Consider the following 17,479-nt stretch of genomic DNA (forward strand, 5'->3'; position numbering starts at 1 on the left):
CAGGATGACACCGTTTAAGTGAACAAGGAGAACAACACAAAGAGTTTTGCACCCAGCCTTGAAGGGAATCCCTTGGGAATCACTGAGGATAAATGCCATGTTGCCAGTTAAACTGATAGATGTAGTATTCAAGATTCTTAAAATATATTTGAATTAGGAGATTAGTGTTCAGGTATTTAGATAGAGCATCAAAAAGAATGGAACAAAAGAAAATCTTGTCTCTGTAGCCTTGCACCTGAACACTACTTAAAATACCACTCAGGAGAGCAGTCTATGGGTTCTTCCTTCCAAAGAGTCTTCAGGCGCTGGCTCCAGGCAACCAGCATCTCCTTCCTCTTCTCCTCAGAGACATTCTCTGGAGCATAACAGATGTGAGGTTCAAGGACTTTGACACCACAGAAGTGCATGATTCCATGCTGGATATGAAAAAAAAAAAAAAAAAAAAGCCTCAGGTAATATTTCCCCTTACTTTCATTTGAAGAACATGCAAGATTAAAATATTTTCTGTTTCTCTGATCCGATATCAGTCAGGTTCTCTAAACCTGTGCATTTATCAGGAGAAGGGAAAATGCAGAAGTTCACTACTGTCCAGGCAGTCACTACTGAGGGCATTCAGAAGAATGGCATACAAAATACTGAAAGATAAGGGCAACTTCATTTATTCTGCCCTGGGAAATTTATTTTTAACTGGTATTAATCCCACAGAATTGTCCTCTTTGGCAGCTGTTCACTTTGCAAGGATCACAGGAGGCCGAAAGTTCGTTGTTCAGTTTTAAACTCCTCAGATGGGTGTCTAACTGCAGGGTTCCACATCTACTTCTAAGATAGGTTTTTTTTAACTTTTTGCCTCTGGCTTAGCCAAAGGTTCCTGTAGGAAGGCTAGTGCCAGTGGAATCAGCTCAACTTGCCATTTTCCCTCTGTGTGTTTCTGAATTTAGAGTTGTGTTTCATGTTTTTGCCATGTTGACCGGTGAGCTCTGCAGTTGGACAGCTCCATAGGAGCAGGCAACTGGATGGGGAGGAGACCATGGAATTTTAGCTCATCTCCTGTATTGTATCAAGAAGAAGCTGGCTAAACTTGCCTTACTGTAGGGGGATACAATATAAGAAATTAAAGGTAGCATAGGAATTAATCTTAGCCCTCAAGGAGTTGTAGCTGAGCCAATTATTAGAGATTAGGAACAGGCCTGATCTCACAGGCCACAGCTGTAGCAAATAATAAGAGTGCTATAAAAGAGTGGATTGCTTGGTTGAGGGGGAACTGGAGTCAGTTGGATACTGTGAGAAAAAAAAAAAAGAAGAATCAGTGCTTAGAGGAGCTGACTAGGAGAAACATCAAGGAGGTATGAAACTCTAGCACTATGGAACCTTTGCAGTATAATGATAATAGAGCTATTGCAATATAATGACAACACCTTAACACCTGTATTTCCCAACCATGCTGGGTACTTCTGAAAAGAGTAGCAATTAGAAGAGGACTGCTAATTTTTGTGTTGACTTTTACTGCCAGGGTAAATGTGTGGCTCCCCTCCTACCCTCCATCCTACCTAAATTGGGAAACCACGGCAAACAGAAATCCTGCATGACTGAGCTAAACGAAATCCTGTAACAGCAGGGAAACTGAAAAGGCCGACAGTGTTAAGCTTTCTCTACATTCTAATCTAGAGGAAGGGGGACAAAACAATTTTAAAAGTCAGTGGACTTTTAAAGTAATCCCAGGATTTTAGGTAACAATTTACAACCTGCAGATCCTTGGAACTGGCAACTTGATTATTAAATATTATATTTCATATTAAAAAACCAATAAAACAATTGTTTAAAATAGATGGAATAATAAAAAAATATGTAGAAAATAGCCTGTTCATATAATATACCTGCATGGGCCACAGGACATAGCGAATATCACCACTGATACCTTCTTTTGAATACATCTCTTGGCTTGCTCCCGTGGTGAAAGAAAACAGGGATAATTTGCCCTAGAATTAGGAAAGTCATGGTTAATTAAGACATGTTTAAAGAAGGGTGCCTGAATGGTTCAAGAGATATTCAAGTAGACCTGGACAGCATGGATTTCTAGGGGAAAGGGTGACTTCTTTCCCAGAGCTTACATGAAGTGGCAGTTCTGAGGCAAAGATTGATGCCATACAATTAGACAGTGGATTGTGTGTCTTTGGGAAGTGTTAGGTTAAGGAAAAGCAATTATGTGTCTGACACTTGTGTGAAGCAGGGCTGATACTTTATTTCACCATAGTGTAAAGTGAGAGCTCTAAACAACTACAATGGAAAATAATGAACAGGCCCACATAATACATGGTGCCAGCCTTGACCTTAATAAAACAAATCCAAAAACATACCTGGAGCAAACCACCGTCATAAACCTTTGACAAATCATAAGCAAAGCCTTGGACCAAGACTCTGTCCATCCAGCCCTTCAGGATTGCAGGCATGTTGAACCAAAACAAGGGAAACTAGGCAAGGAGAAAATGACCTGGTTAGCACAGAGAGTCTGGGCCACCCTTAGGCCTGGCTTACAAATCCTGTCCTCTGAACCTGCTCAGCTCCTGTATGTACCTTCTCCAGCTCTCTGTCAGCAGAGGTAGTAACTATGCCTGGCAAAAGAGGCTGAAGTGCTTTGTTTGTGGTAACCTCAGGGCCAGACCTGAGCATCTCCAGCACAGCAACACTGTGGTGCATGTGAGGGCTTCCATCCAGAATAAAGCTGGAATATGATGAAGGAGGGTGCCATTTAATTCAGATTTAAGACTGTACAGAATCATGTCTCCTATGGCTGAAATGCAAAAGAACTGAATATCTTATTAGCAGGATTGATATCTGGTGATGAGTTCTGATCTGACAGTCTGGTGACAAAGGCCAGGGGATCATAGGAAAGACTTATTTTCAAACCCTGCTGACATTATGTCACCAAGCCATGTCTATGGTCAACAGGGACAAAAAGAAATGTAAGGCTACTACTTCCCTTCACAGTTCTTTGGGATTTGTAGACAAAGGGGACAGAGCTGCCATAGTGGAGAATGGACATGGGCTGTAAAGTTCCCTAATCAATTCCCACTAGTGTTTCTGCAACTCAGCAACAAATGAGAACAGCCTGCTTGGGAAAGCCCAGTTCCCTGACTTCACTGGCTACTCCCAGCTCCTTGACCAGGAAATAATCCTTCCCTGCTTTCTGCCAGCCTGCCTGACATCCATGGTCACATATGTCTTTGTGCATCCATCAGGAAGTTTGGCCCAGTGTTGGGGAGTCACTGGGTTGCTGTTGTTTCAACCTGCATCATTGTGCTACTCAGTTACTGGATTTGCTTTAATAATGACCCAGCTAATTGTACTATTGATCTGTAGTTTTACTGTACCATTACCTAAAGTCAATATCACAACTGAACTCTGTTTAAAATGATGACCTGGAAAATCAGCAGGTCTGCTTCCTGCACTTTCTTCTGCTCTTCAACCAGGTCTTTGGACAAACCTCCTCTCTTGTAAGCTTCCCAGGTTTCCACGCCATAATTGAAGGCTTCTGGGTTGTGCAGGTGACCTGTGGGTAGAAATGAACAGTCATTCCTTGCCCCCTGTGCAGTATCAGTGCCAGACAACAGCTGAGTGCAGGTTGCTGTTCACAGTTCTAAACTGAGTTACTGCTTTCCATTTTTCCTACATTCTTGTCTTTGCTGGATATTCAGCACCATCCCAGCTGATGGTCACTTGATTTTAAAAAGGGGAGTAATGTAGGGTCTCAGAGTTCTGAAGCTTCACTTTCCTGTAGCAACACAGGAAGTGCACTATGAGGACCTAAGGTTGCCTCAGGACTCTGGGGATGCAGGTGGAAGATTTAAGAGAATGTTGTGAATTGTTCTGCCTCTGCCTTAGGGCTTCCTGAGGCCATGCTGCACTTGTAAGCACTATGGAGCTGCTTTCCAGTCTCTGTAACTGGGAAATTCACCAAGGGATGGGGAACCAGTATTGGCCAGCTCTACTGATTCCACAAGCAGGTCATCAGTCTCTAGCAGAAGGCAGGGGCAGCTGTAGCCTCATGAACTCAACTCCAGCAAGTCCCAGAGTGGTATCTGAAGGCGTTTCCTCTCTGTGAGAAATGGACTTTAGAGGCTGGGTATGGACACGTGCTAATGTGTTTCTTCCTCTCAGTAATCTCACTGTGATACAAAGGTCACGTTCAGGAGTGGACTCGTAGAAATGCAGATGTCTGGTCATGAATAAGTTTCTTATTAATGAAATAAGTTTCTCATTAATCTCTTGATGATCTGAGGGCGGGAGCACCTCTCCTATCAAGACAGACTGAGAGTTGGGGTTGTTCAGCATGGGGAAGATTTCAGGGAGGCTTTTTTTTTCAGCCTTCCAATGGGGGCCTTACAAGTCACTGTTTTTGAGAGAAGCAGACTTTGGCTGGGCTCACCAACAATGTCATTCCTTGTTGCTCTGGGCTCAAACTGCATGGCGTACAAATCCGACACGGTGACGCTGCAGCCCTGCTTGGTCAGCTCTTCCACAGCAATCTTCAGCAAAGATCCATTGAAGGACTTGGGCTCTTGATGTGCATAGACTATCAGGACTTTTTTCCCTGGAAGCAGAAAGAAATCCAGGAGACCATTTGGAATCTAGGAGGCAGGTGCAGAACAGTTTGTAGAGTTGGGGTTCTTTCCTCACTCTTTCTGCAGTGTCTTTTCCCAAGGACACAGAAGCAGTGAAAGCAGAGTGACAGTGGCACCATTTGATTCCTGCTCAGCAGCACTGATTGCAGCCTGTGCCCAGCCCAGCAGTTCTGTGCTACCCTGGGCTTTCCTAGGTGGAACTCAGTGGGCAGAGGGGCTGTTCCATATCCGGTCACACTGCCCTACATCAGGAAAACCCAGCCTCTTCTCTTGAGACATTTCTGTTGGTCTGATTCCACTACCACCCAAAATGCTTTGCCAGGTAGATTGCCTGAAAGTGTAAAGGAAACAACTTCTTAGAGGTCAGAGGAACACCTTCCTACCACAGTGGTGGATCCCTTCCTGATCTTTCATTTCAGTGCTGTGCAAGTTACGACACTGGGGTAGACAATCTAATCTCTGACAAAAAAAAATACCTGTTGCTCTCTACAGAAGTTACTGTGATTGTGCTGAAGTGGGACAGGAGCATCTTTAATGTCTACTGTTATCAAAGTGGAGTCAAGTTTAGCTGAGTGGCCAAGCAGGTGTGTAGGGATGGAATATCTTAAAGGCATGTAACAAGGCTCTGCTCAAAGAGCTCTGTGGTGTGCTCAAAGTTTTATTGAGCATAGGCCCTACAATTTTTATAATTCTCTTAAAAATCACTCCTCAGTGAAACAAAGGAAAGATTTTGTATGGGGTTGTTGTTGTTTATAGATAACCAGAGAGGGAAATTTACAGGGATTATTGAAAATGACAGGGGGTGTAAAACATGCAGCTCCTGTTTCCTGACTGCCAATACAAAAACTCAGGCATCTCCTGAACTCAGTTTCTCTGCAGCACAGCTTCTGGATGCGGGTACACAGTGTCCATGAAACAAGAGCTATGCAAAAAAGCCTATTAAAACTTGCAGGTTGAATGCTATCATAAATTCAATGTGTCTATAAACCCTTTAAACCCCTACTCCATACTGTACTCTGGCAATTTCAGAAGCAGTTACAACTTTGCTGTTCCTGCCAGATCTCAACAAATGGAGCTCAGTAACTGGATGCTGTCACGTGCTCCAAAAGGTGCTAAGTTTGATTCTGCAAAATGCCTTTTTGTTTCCATTTCGGTGGAGCTGGGGGCACTTGGGCACAGGGTTTGGAGAGACTGGAGTTTTCCAAGGCACCACTTCCTGAGGTAATTTCAGTCGTTTGGAAAAGTAAGACTTCAGTGGCCCAGAGGCCCCATTCCTGAGGTGCCCAGCGGTCACCCTGGAGCGGGCAGCGTTTTCACCCGCGCTTGCTCTTACCTGCCATTGCTGGGGAGCGCTGGGGAGCTTCACTCTTGGTAATGTGGTACTGCCTGAGAACTCAAGTGAGAGATTTGCTGGTGAGAAACATCAGGACCAGGTGCGAAGGGAATCGCTGTTTCAGCGGGAGATGTGCCGTACTGTGACTACGGGCACCCAGCACAGCCGGGCACTGGCCGAGCGCGGCCCGCCGGAGCGGGAGGGAAGGCCCCGGCTCCCGGCCCGGGCCCTGGAGCAGGAATTCTCCCCCGGCCGCCGGACTGGCGCTTGGCGGCCGCCTCGGCCCGGGTTGCGCCGGGTGCATGGCGCCGCTCCCGGTCCCGTGCTGCCCTCTGGAAAGCGGCTTCGGAACAGCCGCCGGCGCCCCGGTCCCAGCGCAAGCCGGGCTGCCCTTACCTGCTCCCCGGGGCCCGGAGCGCATCTGTGGGTCGCTGAGAGCGGCCTCTTCCCGGCGGCCCCGCTGCCCGCCCTTCCCGGGCCCTGGAGCAGCGCCGGCGCGGGGCGGGATCGGGATCGGCGCCGCCCGCGGCTCCCGCTCCGCTCGGGGCCGCGCTCGGCCGGGAGCGCGCCCCCGCCTCTGTGACAGCGTGTGACACCGACACCATCCCTGGATATTTTTTTTTTTTCTGGGTCCCTGCTCTTCTCCAAGTACAGAGCTCGTCCTTCATTTCTACCAGCAATGCGGTATGAGCGCTCCTAAACCACCCATCTATCCTTATCTGCTCTTCCAGGGATGGCTCTGTCTTTGTGCCTTGTGCTGGCCCAATGTGCATCTGCTGGGAGCAGGGGCTCCTCCCTTGCAGCTTTCTGGAAGGTGTCTCATGGGAAAGACAGGTGGGACACAGAAGGATGTGGGCAGCTGTAGGTATGCAGAGATAGGACAGCCTTGGTGATCACTTTCAAGATGAAGTTTTGTCTCTGAGTATCAAAACTGCCCTGTGATGAGCAAACTGAATAAAGAGCTTCATTGAGAGACTTTTGGGTGGGGTGGGGGGAAGAAAAGCTGAGTGCAATCGTTTCCAAACGTCGTTTGGGAAACAAAGTTGACAGTAGAACTGATGCAGGACCAGCAAATTCCTGTTTTCCATTCATACTGGATCAGCTGGGATCAAGAGAAGAAGAGTTTAATGCTCTGACAGCTCCTGATGCAAGGGCTGATCACACTTACTGTAAAGAGGAGATTCAGGACCAAATGTTAAATGTGACACTGAGCTCAGTGTAGTTTAAAAGCAGCAATTTTGTGTCCATCCACACTGTGAGGTATCACAAGGAGAGCATTACTGAACTTGCAGTCCTGAGAGACTGGGACAGTTACCAGGTAAATAAAGCAAATGCAAAATCGGATGTTGTATCGCTGGTGGGGCAATTGTGCAGTTTCAATCTACTCCTGCAATCCAAAACATTACAGGAAGCTTTTTTGATAGCATCTGATAACTGAGCTTTCCTATGGTTTGTTTTTTCTAATTTTGAGCTTTGCATTATTTATGCAGCTGAAGGCTGGAAGAGAGGTGGCTGAATTTATAAGAATTGCTTGGTTCAAAAGGTATATGTCTCATTCAGTGTGGTTTTCCCTGCAAGTACTAGGCAAAGACGGGGAGATATTGGCATCTATTTGCATGTGCTTAGAGGTCAAATCAGCTGATTTTTTTTGCCAGCAGGATGAAAACTGCTGTGTGTGAAATTTGCAGGTGTCATTGCACCATTGGAAAAATTGTAGGGACTGATGAATTAAAAGCATCAAATCTCCACAGTGCTAGACCAAGGCCGCCTGGAATGCTTACCTCGTTCCTTAACTAAAAATGCAATCACAGTAAACTTGTGCCATAATGGGAAGATGGCTTTGTATTTGTTTTCCTGATATTAACTTTAAGGGCTGCACAGTAGTAGTAAACTTTGTCAACAAAGGTTTAATAATTAGGTCTCCTTTCTCTCCTCCTGTAGTTTGCTGCCAGGTATCTCTTTAGAGACTTTTCCCCTCTCCATTTCTCTGATGAATTTCAAGTTCTGTAGGGACCTGAGCATAATCATTCTCTGGTTGTCCCTGGCTTAACACTCTGCCTGGTCCAGCAAGGATGAGCATTCTCTCACACAGGAGTTTTCCAGCTCTGGAGATGACTCATGCTGGAATATTAATTCTGGGCTCTATACCCTGTCCAGAACTCTGAGGATCAATGGGCAAAACTCCAAGAAAATACTTGTCTATAATCTTTCTGCAATGTACCTTTTAATCTAAAAGTAAAGCATTATCTGGTCTGATTGACCCCTCCTGCTGTCCAACAGCCATGAATATTATGCTGTAGAGCTGATTTTAGAGAAAGAAGCTGTGATCTTAGCTAATTTTGCATAATCTGTGCACCAAAACTCATATTGTATTTCTCTAAGCCCTCAGAGGACTAAGGTGGGAGAAACTGCAGCAACTAACAGAGCTGATGCTTGTGGAGAAGGGTTGCATCCCCCTGGGGAGTATGAATGCAGAATGGGAGATTCCAAGGGACTTTGGAATCACTGTGGTTGGTAACTGACTGCAGCCACAACTTTTCACTGTAGTTAAGTTCAAAAGAGCACTACCTGACATTTCCCATAGATGCTGCGCTGTGGTCTAGCAACAGATGGCAGAAATACAAGGGTGTATGTGTAGAGTACTTTGAGAGGATTTAATTTTCTCTTGGATTCTTACTGAATTCCAGGAAAGAACCACCTTTGCTCTGGTATGTCTCACTGGGGTGCAACTGCATTTGCAGTTTTGGCAATCTGTTATGTGGACAAAATGGTTAGGTCTTGGTTTATTCCCTCTGTTGGATGTCAACAAAATGCTTTCTCATTTCATCAAGGGCAATACAGAAAAAGCTAAGGGTTATTGTGGCTCCATAGTCCTAGGGAAGAAGCTGGTCATTTGTCTCCTTTCTGAGTTTTTCAAACATATCAGGCCTACTGTGTATTCAAGCTGCATGGAACTGAGCATTTTAATACTCTTAGAATGATGAGGCAATTATCCAGCACTGACTTGAGTGTAGTGTCAGCTTAAATTCTTTGCATCTTTTCTGTAGAATATAGCCTCTTTAGGCTATTAGATATCCAATAACACAGTAGGATTTTGAAAAGAAAAGTAATGCTTGCATTGTGCATGGTATTAGTTATTGGCTGTTTCTCTCTTCAGCCCAAACTTTTGCTGAATACTTTATTACAAAGCATATTCCTCTGCAAGCAGGAGCTCACCTCAGTGATGTTGCTTCAGGAACCCAATATTAAACCCCAGAATGAACTACACCTGGCTTTAAATGTCAGGTTTTTTTTAAACCTGGATTGAAGGCATCTTGCACTGACTGCAAGACATCAGTCTTGGTTTCTCTAGGCTATGAGGCTTCTTAGTAACATAGTTCCAATGGGTGTGTGTTTGTTTTCCTCTATTGTTCTGCAGTTGCAAGCATGTTTGACCTGCCATTTCAGAACACCAAATAAAAGAAATACCATCATGACTTCTGGAAAAAAGTGTCATAGGAAAAGATCAGACCACTGCCTAGACATCTGTGGGAGAGCAGGACCACCAGCAACAAAAACCAAATCCCCAGACTAAATGTGGAAAAGCATGTTCCTTCACACCCTTTTCCCTAGCCTGAAGTGCAGCTACAAGTTACTCACCTAATTCTAATTTCATTTTCATGAAATCAGTGTTGGTTTGGCAGGGTGACATTTGACTTTTAGCATAAAGTGATTTAGAAGGACAATTATTCTTTAGTTCAAAATGGCTGTAACATTTCCAGTGCTGCTAAGACAGCAATACTGCCACTTCTTTTCACTCTCCTTATTAACCACAGATGAATGGTTAATAAGGAGAGAGATGTTGGTTTTCTATATGGTAAAATTATCCCGAGTTTTGGAAAGGTGTGTGTCAGAACACACGTGCAGCCCAGCACAATGCCCTGCAGAGCACACACTGCAGGAACATCAGGACAAGGACAATAATCCTTGGCTCCACACCCACTGTCACTGCACAGTTGATGGCTTCCAAAGCATTGCAACAGCAGCACACTTGTGGAACCTGACAACTTTGGCTCACATGCCCCACAGCAGACATCTGCAACAGCTTGGGGCAGCTCTGCTTCCTGGGAAATGTCTCTGCTGAATGTGGCCCTTCACTTCATACGGGAGTGAACCAGAACACATGATTGATGTGAGAGGGCAGGAAAAAAAGAGGATTCCATTTTGTCTCTACAAAGGGTAATCAAAATAGGGAAGTCCATTTGATTTTAGGAAGTTGCATACTTTGCAAATGGAAGTTGTAGTCTACAAAGGAAGGCAATTCATGCACTCACTGATCTACGAAATCTGCCTTTTTTTTTTTCTTCCCTTTTTCTGCTATCTGTTATGGTTTTAAGATTGCTTTGTAAATATGTATAAAAGCCTAGGGCTGCCTACAAGGCTTTCCAGCTGTTTAGGACACTTTGCAACTGTACATCCCTTTGCAACTCTACTCGTGATCCGGTTTTGTTGCTCCAAGGCACAAGTGTGGCGCTCTCACAGCCAATGACAAGTGGCTTTTAAATGACAAGTTTGGTATGGGCAAGGTATTCCCTGGCAAAGGAAAAAAATTGTTAAAATAAACTTGGCCATGTACTTTACTTTTTCGCAAGCAGCAATGGTATCATCTGCCATGAAAAATCACATGTATTATCAACCACAAGGAGGCAGGATGACACCATTTATGTGAACAAGGAGAACAACACAAAGAGTTTTGCACCCAGCCTTGAAGGGAATCCCTTGGGAATCACTGAGGATAAATGCCATGTTGCCAGTTAAACTGATAGATGTAGTATTCAAGATTCTTTAAACATATTGAATTAGGAGATTAGTGTTCAGGTATTTAGACAGAGCATCAAAAAGAATGGAGCAAAAGAAAATCTTGTCTCTGTAGCCTTGCACCTGAACACTACTTGAAATACCACTCAGGAGAGCAGTCTATGGGTTCTTCCTTCCAAAGAGTCTTCAGGCGCTGGCTCCAGGCAGCCAGCATCTCCTTCCTCTTCTCCTCAGAGACATTCTCTGGAGCATAACAGATGTGAGGTTCAAGGACTTTGACACCACAGAAGTGCATGATTCCATGCTGGATACGGGGAAAAAAAAAAAAAGCTTCAGGTAATATTTCCTCTTACTTTCATTTGAAGAACATGCAAGATTAAAATATTTTCTGTTTCTCTGATCCGATATCAGTCAGGTTCTCTAAACCTGTGCATTTGTCAGGAGAAGGGAAGTAAGTTGCTGTTAAACACACAGGACTGTCTTCTTTGGATGCTGTACGCTGTTCATTTTGCAAGGATTAGGGACAGTCTAAAGTTCATTGTCTGGTTTGAACCTCCTCGGATTCTTCCTGAATTGCAGTGTGTTTCACATCTACTTCCATGTTGGTTCCTTGGATTTTTTTTTTGTTTTGGTTTTTAAGCTTTTGCCTCTGGCTTCAACAGGAGGCTTCAACAAAGGTTCCTGTGGGAAGGCTAGTGCCTGTGGAAGTTCAGCTTGCCATTTTCTCTCTGTGTGTTTCTGAATTCAGAGTTGTGTTTCATGTTTTTGTCACATTTGCTTGTGAGCTGTGCAGCTGGACAGCTCCTCAGGAGTGAGGAGCTGGTAACTGCAGAGGGGAGGCGATCGTGGCATCCTTCACAAATTGGATAACCACGGGGAACAGAAATCCTACATGCTAGAGCTAAAGGAAAGCCTGTAACACCAGAGTCGCTGGAAAAGCTGACAGCAGAAGCTTTCCCCAGATTGCAAGCTGGAGGAAGGGGACAAAACAACTTTAAAATTCTATAGACTTTTGAAGTAATCTCAGGATTTTTGAGCCCAGTTTATAACCTGCACATGCTTGGAACAGGCAACTTAATTATTTCTTATTATGTTTTGTATAAAATAATCAATAAAAGAATTGTTTATAAATAGCTGGAATAGTAAAATTAAAGCAAAAATTAACCAAATATTCATATATTATACCTGCATGGGCCATAGGAGATAGCGAATATCACCACTGCTTGCATACTTCTCTTTGCTTCCCCCCGTAGTGAAAGAAAACAAGGATAATTTGTCCTAGAATTAGGAAAGTGGTGCTTGAGTTAGACATATTTAAAGAAGAGTGGCTGTATAGTTCCAAAGGTATTTGGGGGAACCTGGTCAGCATGAATTTCTAGAGGAGGGGGTATCTACTTCCTTCTCAGGTGTTCCAAGGATGGCCAGTTCTGAGGCAAAGATTGATGTCGTACAATTACATCACTGGATTGAGTCTGGGCTTTGGGCAGAGTTGGGTTAAAAGAAACCCAATCATGTCTGACATCCTTGTGTGAAGTAAGGCTGATCCTTTTTCTTCCTTATGCAACATTTGGCAAACTGTAGCTGGAAAGCCCTCTGTTACTGTAAAAATCTCTATTCTTGTCCTCTCTGACTGCAGAATTTTTTTGCTAAAGTCCCCCTTCAAACTTGGTCTTGCTTAACCACCATTATCTTCTGCTCCTGTGATTATGGTATTAGCCATGTACTCAGCTTCTCTCATCTCAGCTTTAGCTTCTGTAATCGAACTGACATTTTTCCAGTGCAGTATCCCAAATACTGAGCCTGTGCTCCATCTGAAGCTGTGATCATTGGGGATTATGCCTATTTCTGTCAGCAAGGCAGCCATTTCTGAAATTTAAAGACACTGGAATGTTTGAAATTGTTAAGAACATCAGAACTAACAGAGATTAACATGCAGTGAAATAAATGTGAAACTAATATTGATTGATTTTCAATGCTGCATTTGTTACCAAATAAGACCTATCAGAGATAGTGGGCCAGAATTTTGCAGGGATATTCCCAGTGCTGTGGGGAATTAAAATGACATGTAGACATACTGCTCTTGCCAAATTAAAAGCTACAGAGAGGAAAATGTTCAAAGTAGATAGTTGCGACAGCGGCTCATACTCCGAGAATTTCAGATCTCTAATTAAGTTTTATAGTTCAACTCCAACCTTTGACATCTAATCCCAGGACAGGACTTTGACACCTAATGTGTCAGTGATTACAGATGAGTCCTATAGTGGTGGGAAGACAGTAATTTTTGGAAATGAATTGATTTAAACTGTTTGCAAGCTGTATGCTACCACAGTATATTCTGATACTCCTAATAAATGATAAACGCCACACAGCAGGCCAATACAGATCTCTAGGAGATCACTTAAATCTTTAGGAAATGCTGCAGTGTCCTTATTTTCTTACCCTCAAGCAGTGTGAACAACCCAGGAAATCACTCAACATGTTACCAAAGCAATATTTCAGAGCAGTGAAAAGTGAGCTCTAAGCAACTACAATGGAAAATAATGAACAGGCCCACATAATACATGGTGCCAGCCTTGACCTTAATAAAACAAATCCAAAAACATACCTGGAGCAAACCACCGTCATAAACCTTTGACAAATCATAAGCAAAGCCTTGGACCAAGACTCTGTCCATCCAGCCCTTCAGGATTGCAGGCATGTTGAACCAAAACAAGGGAAACTAGGCAAGGAGAAAATGACCTGGTTAGCACAGAGAGTCTGGGCCACCCTTAGGCCTGGCTTACAAATCCTGTCCTCTGAACCTGCTCAGCTCCTGTATGTACCTTCTCCAGCTCTCTGTCAGCAGAGGTAGTAACTATGCCTGGCAAAAGAGGCTGAAGTGCTTTGTTTGTGGTAACCTCAGGGCCAGACCTGAGCATCTCCAGCACAGCAACACTGTGGTGCATGTGAGGGCTTCCATCCAGAATAAAGCTGGAATATGATGAGGGAGGGTGCCATTAAATTCAGATTTAAGACTGTACAGAATCGTGTCTCCTATGGCTGAAATGCAAAAGAATCGAATATCTTATTAGCAGGATTGATATCTGGTGATGAGTTCTGATCTGACAGTCTGGTGACAAAGGCCAGGGGATCATGGGAAAGACTTATTTTCAAACCCTGCTGACATTATGTCACCAAGCCATGTCTATGGTCAACAGGGACAAAAAGAAATGTAAGGCTACTACTTCCCTTCACAATTCTTTGGGATTTGTAGACAAAGGGGACAGAGCTGCCATAGTGGAGAATGGACATGGGCTGTAAAGTTCCCTAATCAATTCCCACTAGTGTTTCTGCAACTCAGCAACAAATGAGAACAGCCTGCTTAGGAAAGCCCAGTTCTGACTTCACTGGCTACTCCCAGCTCCTTGACCAGGAAATAATCCTTCCCTGCTTTCTGCCAGCCTGCCTGACATCCATGGTCACATATGTCTTTGTGCATCCATCAGGAAGTTTGGCCCAGTGTTGGGGAGTCACTGGGTTGCTGTTGTTTCAGCCTGCATCATTGTGCTACACAGTTACTGGATTTGCTTTAATAATGACCCAGCTAATTGTACTACTGATCTGTATTTTTTACTGTACCATTACCTAAAGTCAACGTCACAAATGAACTCTATTTAAAATAATGACCTGGAAAATCAGCAGGTCTGCTTCCTGCACTTTCTTCTGCTCTTCAACCAGGTCTTTGGACAAGCTTCCTCTCTTGTAAGCTTGCCAAGTTTCTACACCATAATTGAAGGCTTCTGGGTTGTGCAGGTGACCTGTGGGTAGAAATGAACAGTCATTCCTTGCCCCCTGTGCAGTATCAGTGCCAGACAACAGCTGAGTGCAGGTTGCTGTTCACAGTTCTAAACTGAGTTACTGCTTTCCATTTTTCCTACATTCTTGTCTTTGCTGGATATTCAGCACCATCCCAGCTGATGGTCACTTGATTTTAAAAAGGGGAGTAATGTAGGGTCTCAGAGTTCTGAAGCTTCACTTTCCTGTAGCAACACAGGAAGTGCACTATGAGGACCTAAGGTTGCCTCAGGACTCTGGGGATGCAGGTGGAAGATTTAAGAGAATGTTGTGAATTGTTCTGCCTCTGCCTTAGGGCTTCCTGAGGCCATGCTGCACTTGTAAGCACTATGGAGCTGCTTTCCAGTCTCTGTAACTGGGAAATTCACCAAGGGATGGGGAACCAGTATTGGCCAGCTCTACTGATTCCACAAGCAGGTCATCAGTCTCTAGCAGAAGGCAGGGGCAGCTGTAGCCTCATGAACTCAACTCCAGCAAGTCCCAGAGTGATATCTGAAGGCATTTCCTCTCTGTGAGAAATGGACTTTAGAGGCTGGGTATGGACACGTGCTAATGTGTTTCTTCCTCTCAGTAATCTCACTGTGATACAAAGGTCACGTTCAGGAGTGGACTCGTAGAAATGCAGATGTCTGGTCATGAATAAGTTTCTTATTAATGAAATAAGTTTCTCATTAATCTCTTGATGATCTGAGGGCGGGAGCACCTCTCCTATCAAGACAGACTGAGAGTTGGGGTTGTTCAGCATGGGGAAGATTTCAGGGAGGCTTTCTTTTCAGCCTTCCAATGGGGGCCTTACAAGTCACTGTTTCTTGAGAGAGGCAGACTTTGGCTGGGCTCACCAACAATGTCATTCCTTGTTGCTCTGGGCTCAAACTGCATGGCGTACAAATCCGACACGGTGACGCTGCAGCCCTGCTTGGTCAGCTCTTCCACAGCAATCTTCAGCAAAGATCCATTGAAGGACTTGGGCTCTTGATGTGCATAGACTATCAGGACTTTTTTCCCTGGAAGCAGAAAGAAATCCAGGAGACCAGGAATCTAGGAGGCAGGTGCAGAACAGTTTGTAGAGTTGGGGTTCTTTCCTCACTCTTTCTGCAGTGTCTTTTCCCAAGGACACAGAAGCAGTGAAAGCAGAGTGACAGTGGCACCATTTGACTCCTGCTCAGCAGCACTGAGTGACTCCTGAGGCACTGATTGCTGCCTGTGCCCAGCCCAGCAGTTCTGTGCTACCCTGGGCTTTCCTAGGTGGAACTCAGTGGGCAGAGGGGCTCTTCCATAGCCAGTCACACTGCCCTATATCAGGAAAACACTGTCCCTCCTATTGAGTCAAGAAGGAAAGAGGAAATATTTTCTATGCTGTAGCAGTTGTTTATAGATAAGAAGAGAGCAAAATTTATAGGGATTATTTAAAATGACAGGGTCTCCAAAATATGCAGCTCCTGTTTCCTGACTCCCAAGGCAAAAATTCATGCGTCTCCTGTGGTCAGTTTCTCTGGTTCACAGCTTCAGCCTGGAGCAACACCTGCCAAGTGACAGGCAAGTTCATGGTGTCACAGAAACCTAGTAGAAACTGAACTGAGTATTTGATGAAACAATAGCTCATTTTTAACGTAAAATATAAGGGGCAATTATTTCACGAGGATGCACAGTGTCCATGAAACAAGAGGTATGCAAAAAAGACAATAAAACTTGAGGGTCAAATGCTATCATAAATTCAAGCTGTGTACAAACTTTTTACATCCTTGTCTATATATTATTCTGGAATATAAAGAGCAGTTGCCTCTTTGCTGTTCCTACCAGCTCCGAGCAATCAGGGAGCTCTAGGGAGTGCCTGGAGATGGACTAGTTCCCCAAAGCGCTCAGTTTGATTCTGCAAAGCTGCCAGATGCGGTATTCCGTAGTTTTCCTGGGCCTTATATGAGTCCAAATCCGGCTAGCGAAGACTCTAGCCCACACGGACCCGCACAGACAAAAGTAAAAGACGAGAGGCACTCTTCTCCATGTGGGTACAAGCATCTTGTTTATTGGCTTGGTGGTAAGACACTCAGGTGACGGGGCCACCCAGGTAGAAAAGAGCGCACGGGACTCTCACACAGGAGGTTTTATACCCTAGGGGATGGGGGCGGGGGAGAGAGGATGGGATGCCCTTGGGGAGGGGCGAGGGATGCCCTTGGGGAGGGGGTACCCATGGGACAGATCACCAGGTGTGTATAACGGGGGGGGGGGGGTGGGGGGGTGAGGGGGAGACCATGTGATGAGGGAGGGGAAAAACCATTCTCGTGACCTAACCTACTCCGTAAAGATTTCGCATCACCCAGTGCAAACAACTAAATAAACTATTTAGTGGAATACAACAGCCAGATTTTTTCCCTTTTGATAGAGCTGAGGGCGCTTGGGCAGAGTGTTTAGAGAGACTGGAGTTTTCCAAGGCATCACTTCCTGAGGTAATTTCAGTCGTTTGGAAAAGACTTCAATGTCCCAACTAAACCTCGCAGAGGCGCCATCCCTGAGGTGCCCAGCGGCCACCCTGGAGCCAGCTGCATTTTCACCCGGATTTGCTCTTACCTGCCATTGCTGGGGAGCACTGGGGAGCTTCGCTCTTGATAATCTGGTGCTGTCTGAGAACTCAAGTGAGAGATTTGCTGGTGAGAAACAGGACCAGTTGCGAGGGGAATCGCCGGGTGTATCGCGCCGCTCCCGGTCCCGTGCCGCCCTTTGGGAAGTGGCTCCAGAACGGCCCCGGCGTCCCGGCCCCAGCGCCAGCCCGGCTGCCCTTACCTGCTCCTAGGGCCCCGGAGCACACCTGCGGCCGGGCTGGGAGCAGCTGTTCATGAAATCACTGAATATGCTGTGCTGGAAGGGACCCACAAGGATCACCGAGTCCAACTCTTCCCGG

The 17,479-nt window shown here is 45.0% G+C and overlaps 2 protein-coding genes across 7 annotated transcripts in view; both read right to left on the reverse strand.

Annotated features, from left to right (window-relative positions):
• LOC127059192 (ribosyldihydronicotinamide dehydrogenase [quinone]-like) overlaps positions 1–17,479 on the reverse strand; it is a 48,034-nt gene continuing 30,555 nt past the window's right edge. Inside the window, exons 1-8 of one of the 2 annotated variants that reach the window (XM_050970563.1) lie at positions 17,362–17,437; positions 17,149–17,201; positions 15,423–15,587; positions 14,416–14,546; positions 13,355–13,468; positions 11,935–12,027; positions 10,873–11,053; positions 1–235 (exon numbers count right to left, since the gene is read on the reverse strand). In XM_050970563.1, the coding sequence (XP_050826520.1) occupies positions 10,880–11,053; positions 11,935–12,027; positions 13,355–13,468; positions 14,416–14,546; positions 15,423–15,587; positions 17,149–17,155 (684 nt within the window). In that variant the 5' untranslated portion in view covers positions 17,156–17,201; positions 17,362–17,437 and the 3' untranslated portion in view covers positions 1–235; positions 10,873–10,879. Of the gene's footprint in view, positions 236–10,872; positions 11,054–11,934; positions 12,028–13,354; positions 13,469–14,415; positions 14,547–15,422; positions 15,588–17,148; positions 17,202–17,361; positions 17,438–17,479 lie in introns of those variants that run through there. The other variant, XM_050970564.1, reaches the window with a different exon arrangement.
• On the reverse strand, positions 1–17,479 carry NQO2 (N-ribosyldihydronicotinamide:quinone reductase 2). Of its 5 annotated transcripts, XM_050970561.1 has the most exons (8): positions 17,471–17,479; positions 6,349–6,394; positions 5,953–6,005; positions 4,424–4,588; positions 3,417–3,547; positions 2,355–2,468; positions 1,875–1,976; positions 1–416 (listed from the first exon to the last, which is right to left on the reverse strand). In XM_050970561.1, exons 3-8 carry the CDS (start codon positions 5,957–5,959, stop codon positions 243–245), a joined length of 693 nt encoding a protein of 230 aa, XP_050826518.1. In that variant the 5' UTR covers positions 5,960–6,005; positions 6,349–6,394; positions 17,471–17,479; the 3' UTR covers positions 1–242. The 5 variants fall into 5 exon arrangements, with proteins under 5 accessions (XP_050826518.1, XP_018781564.1, XP_050826515.1 ...); XM_018926019.3 differs by lacking the exons at positions 5,953–6,005; positions 6,349–6,394; positions 17,471–17,479 and adding exons at positions 17,149–17,201; positions 17,362–17,437; XM_050970558.1 differs by lacking the exon at positions 17,471–17,479 and having other exon boundaries at positions 6,349–10,790.

The sequence above is a fragment of the Serinus canaria genome, chromosome 2, assembly GCF_022539315.1.
Source record: "Serinus canaria isolate serCan28SL12 chromosome 2, serCan2020, whole genome shotgun sequence".
Lineage (NCBI taxonomy): Eukaryota > Metazoa > Chordata > Aves > Passeriformes > Fringillidae > Serinus > Serinus canaria.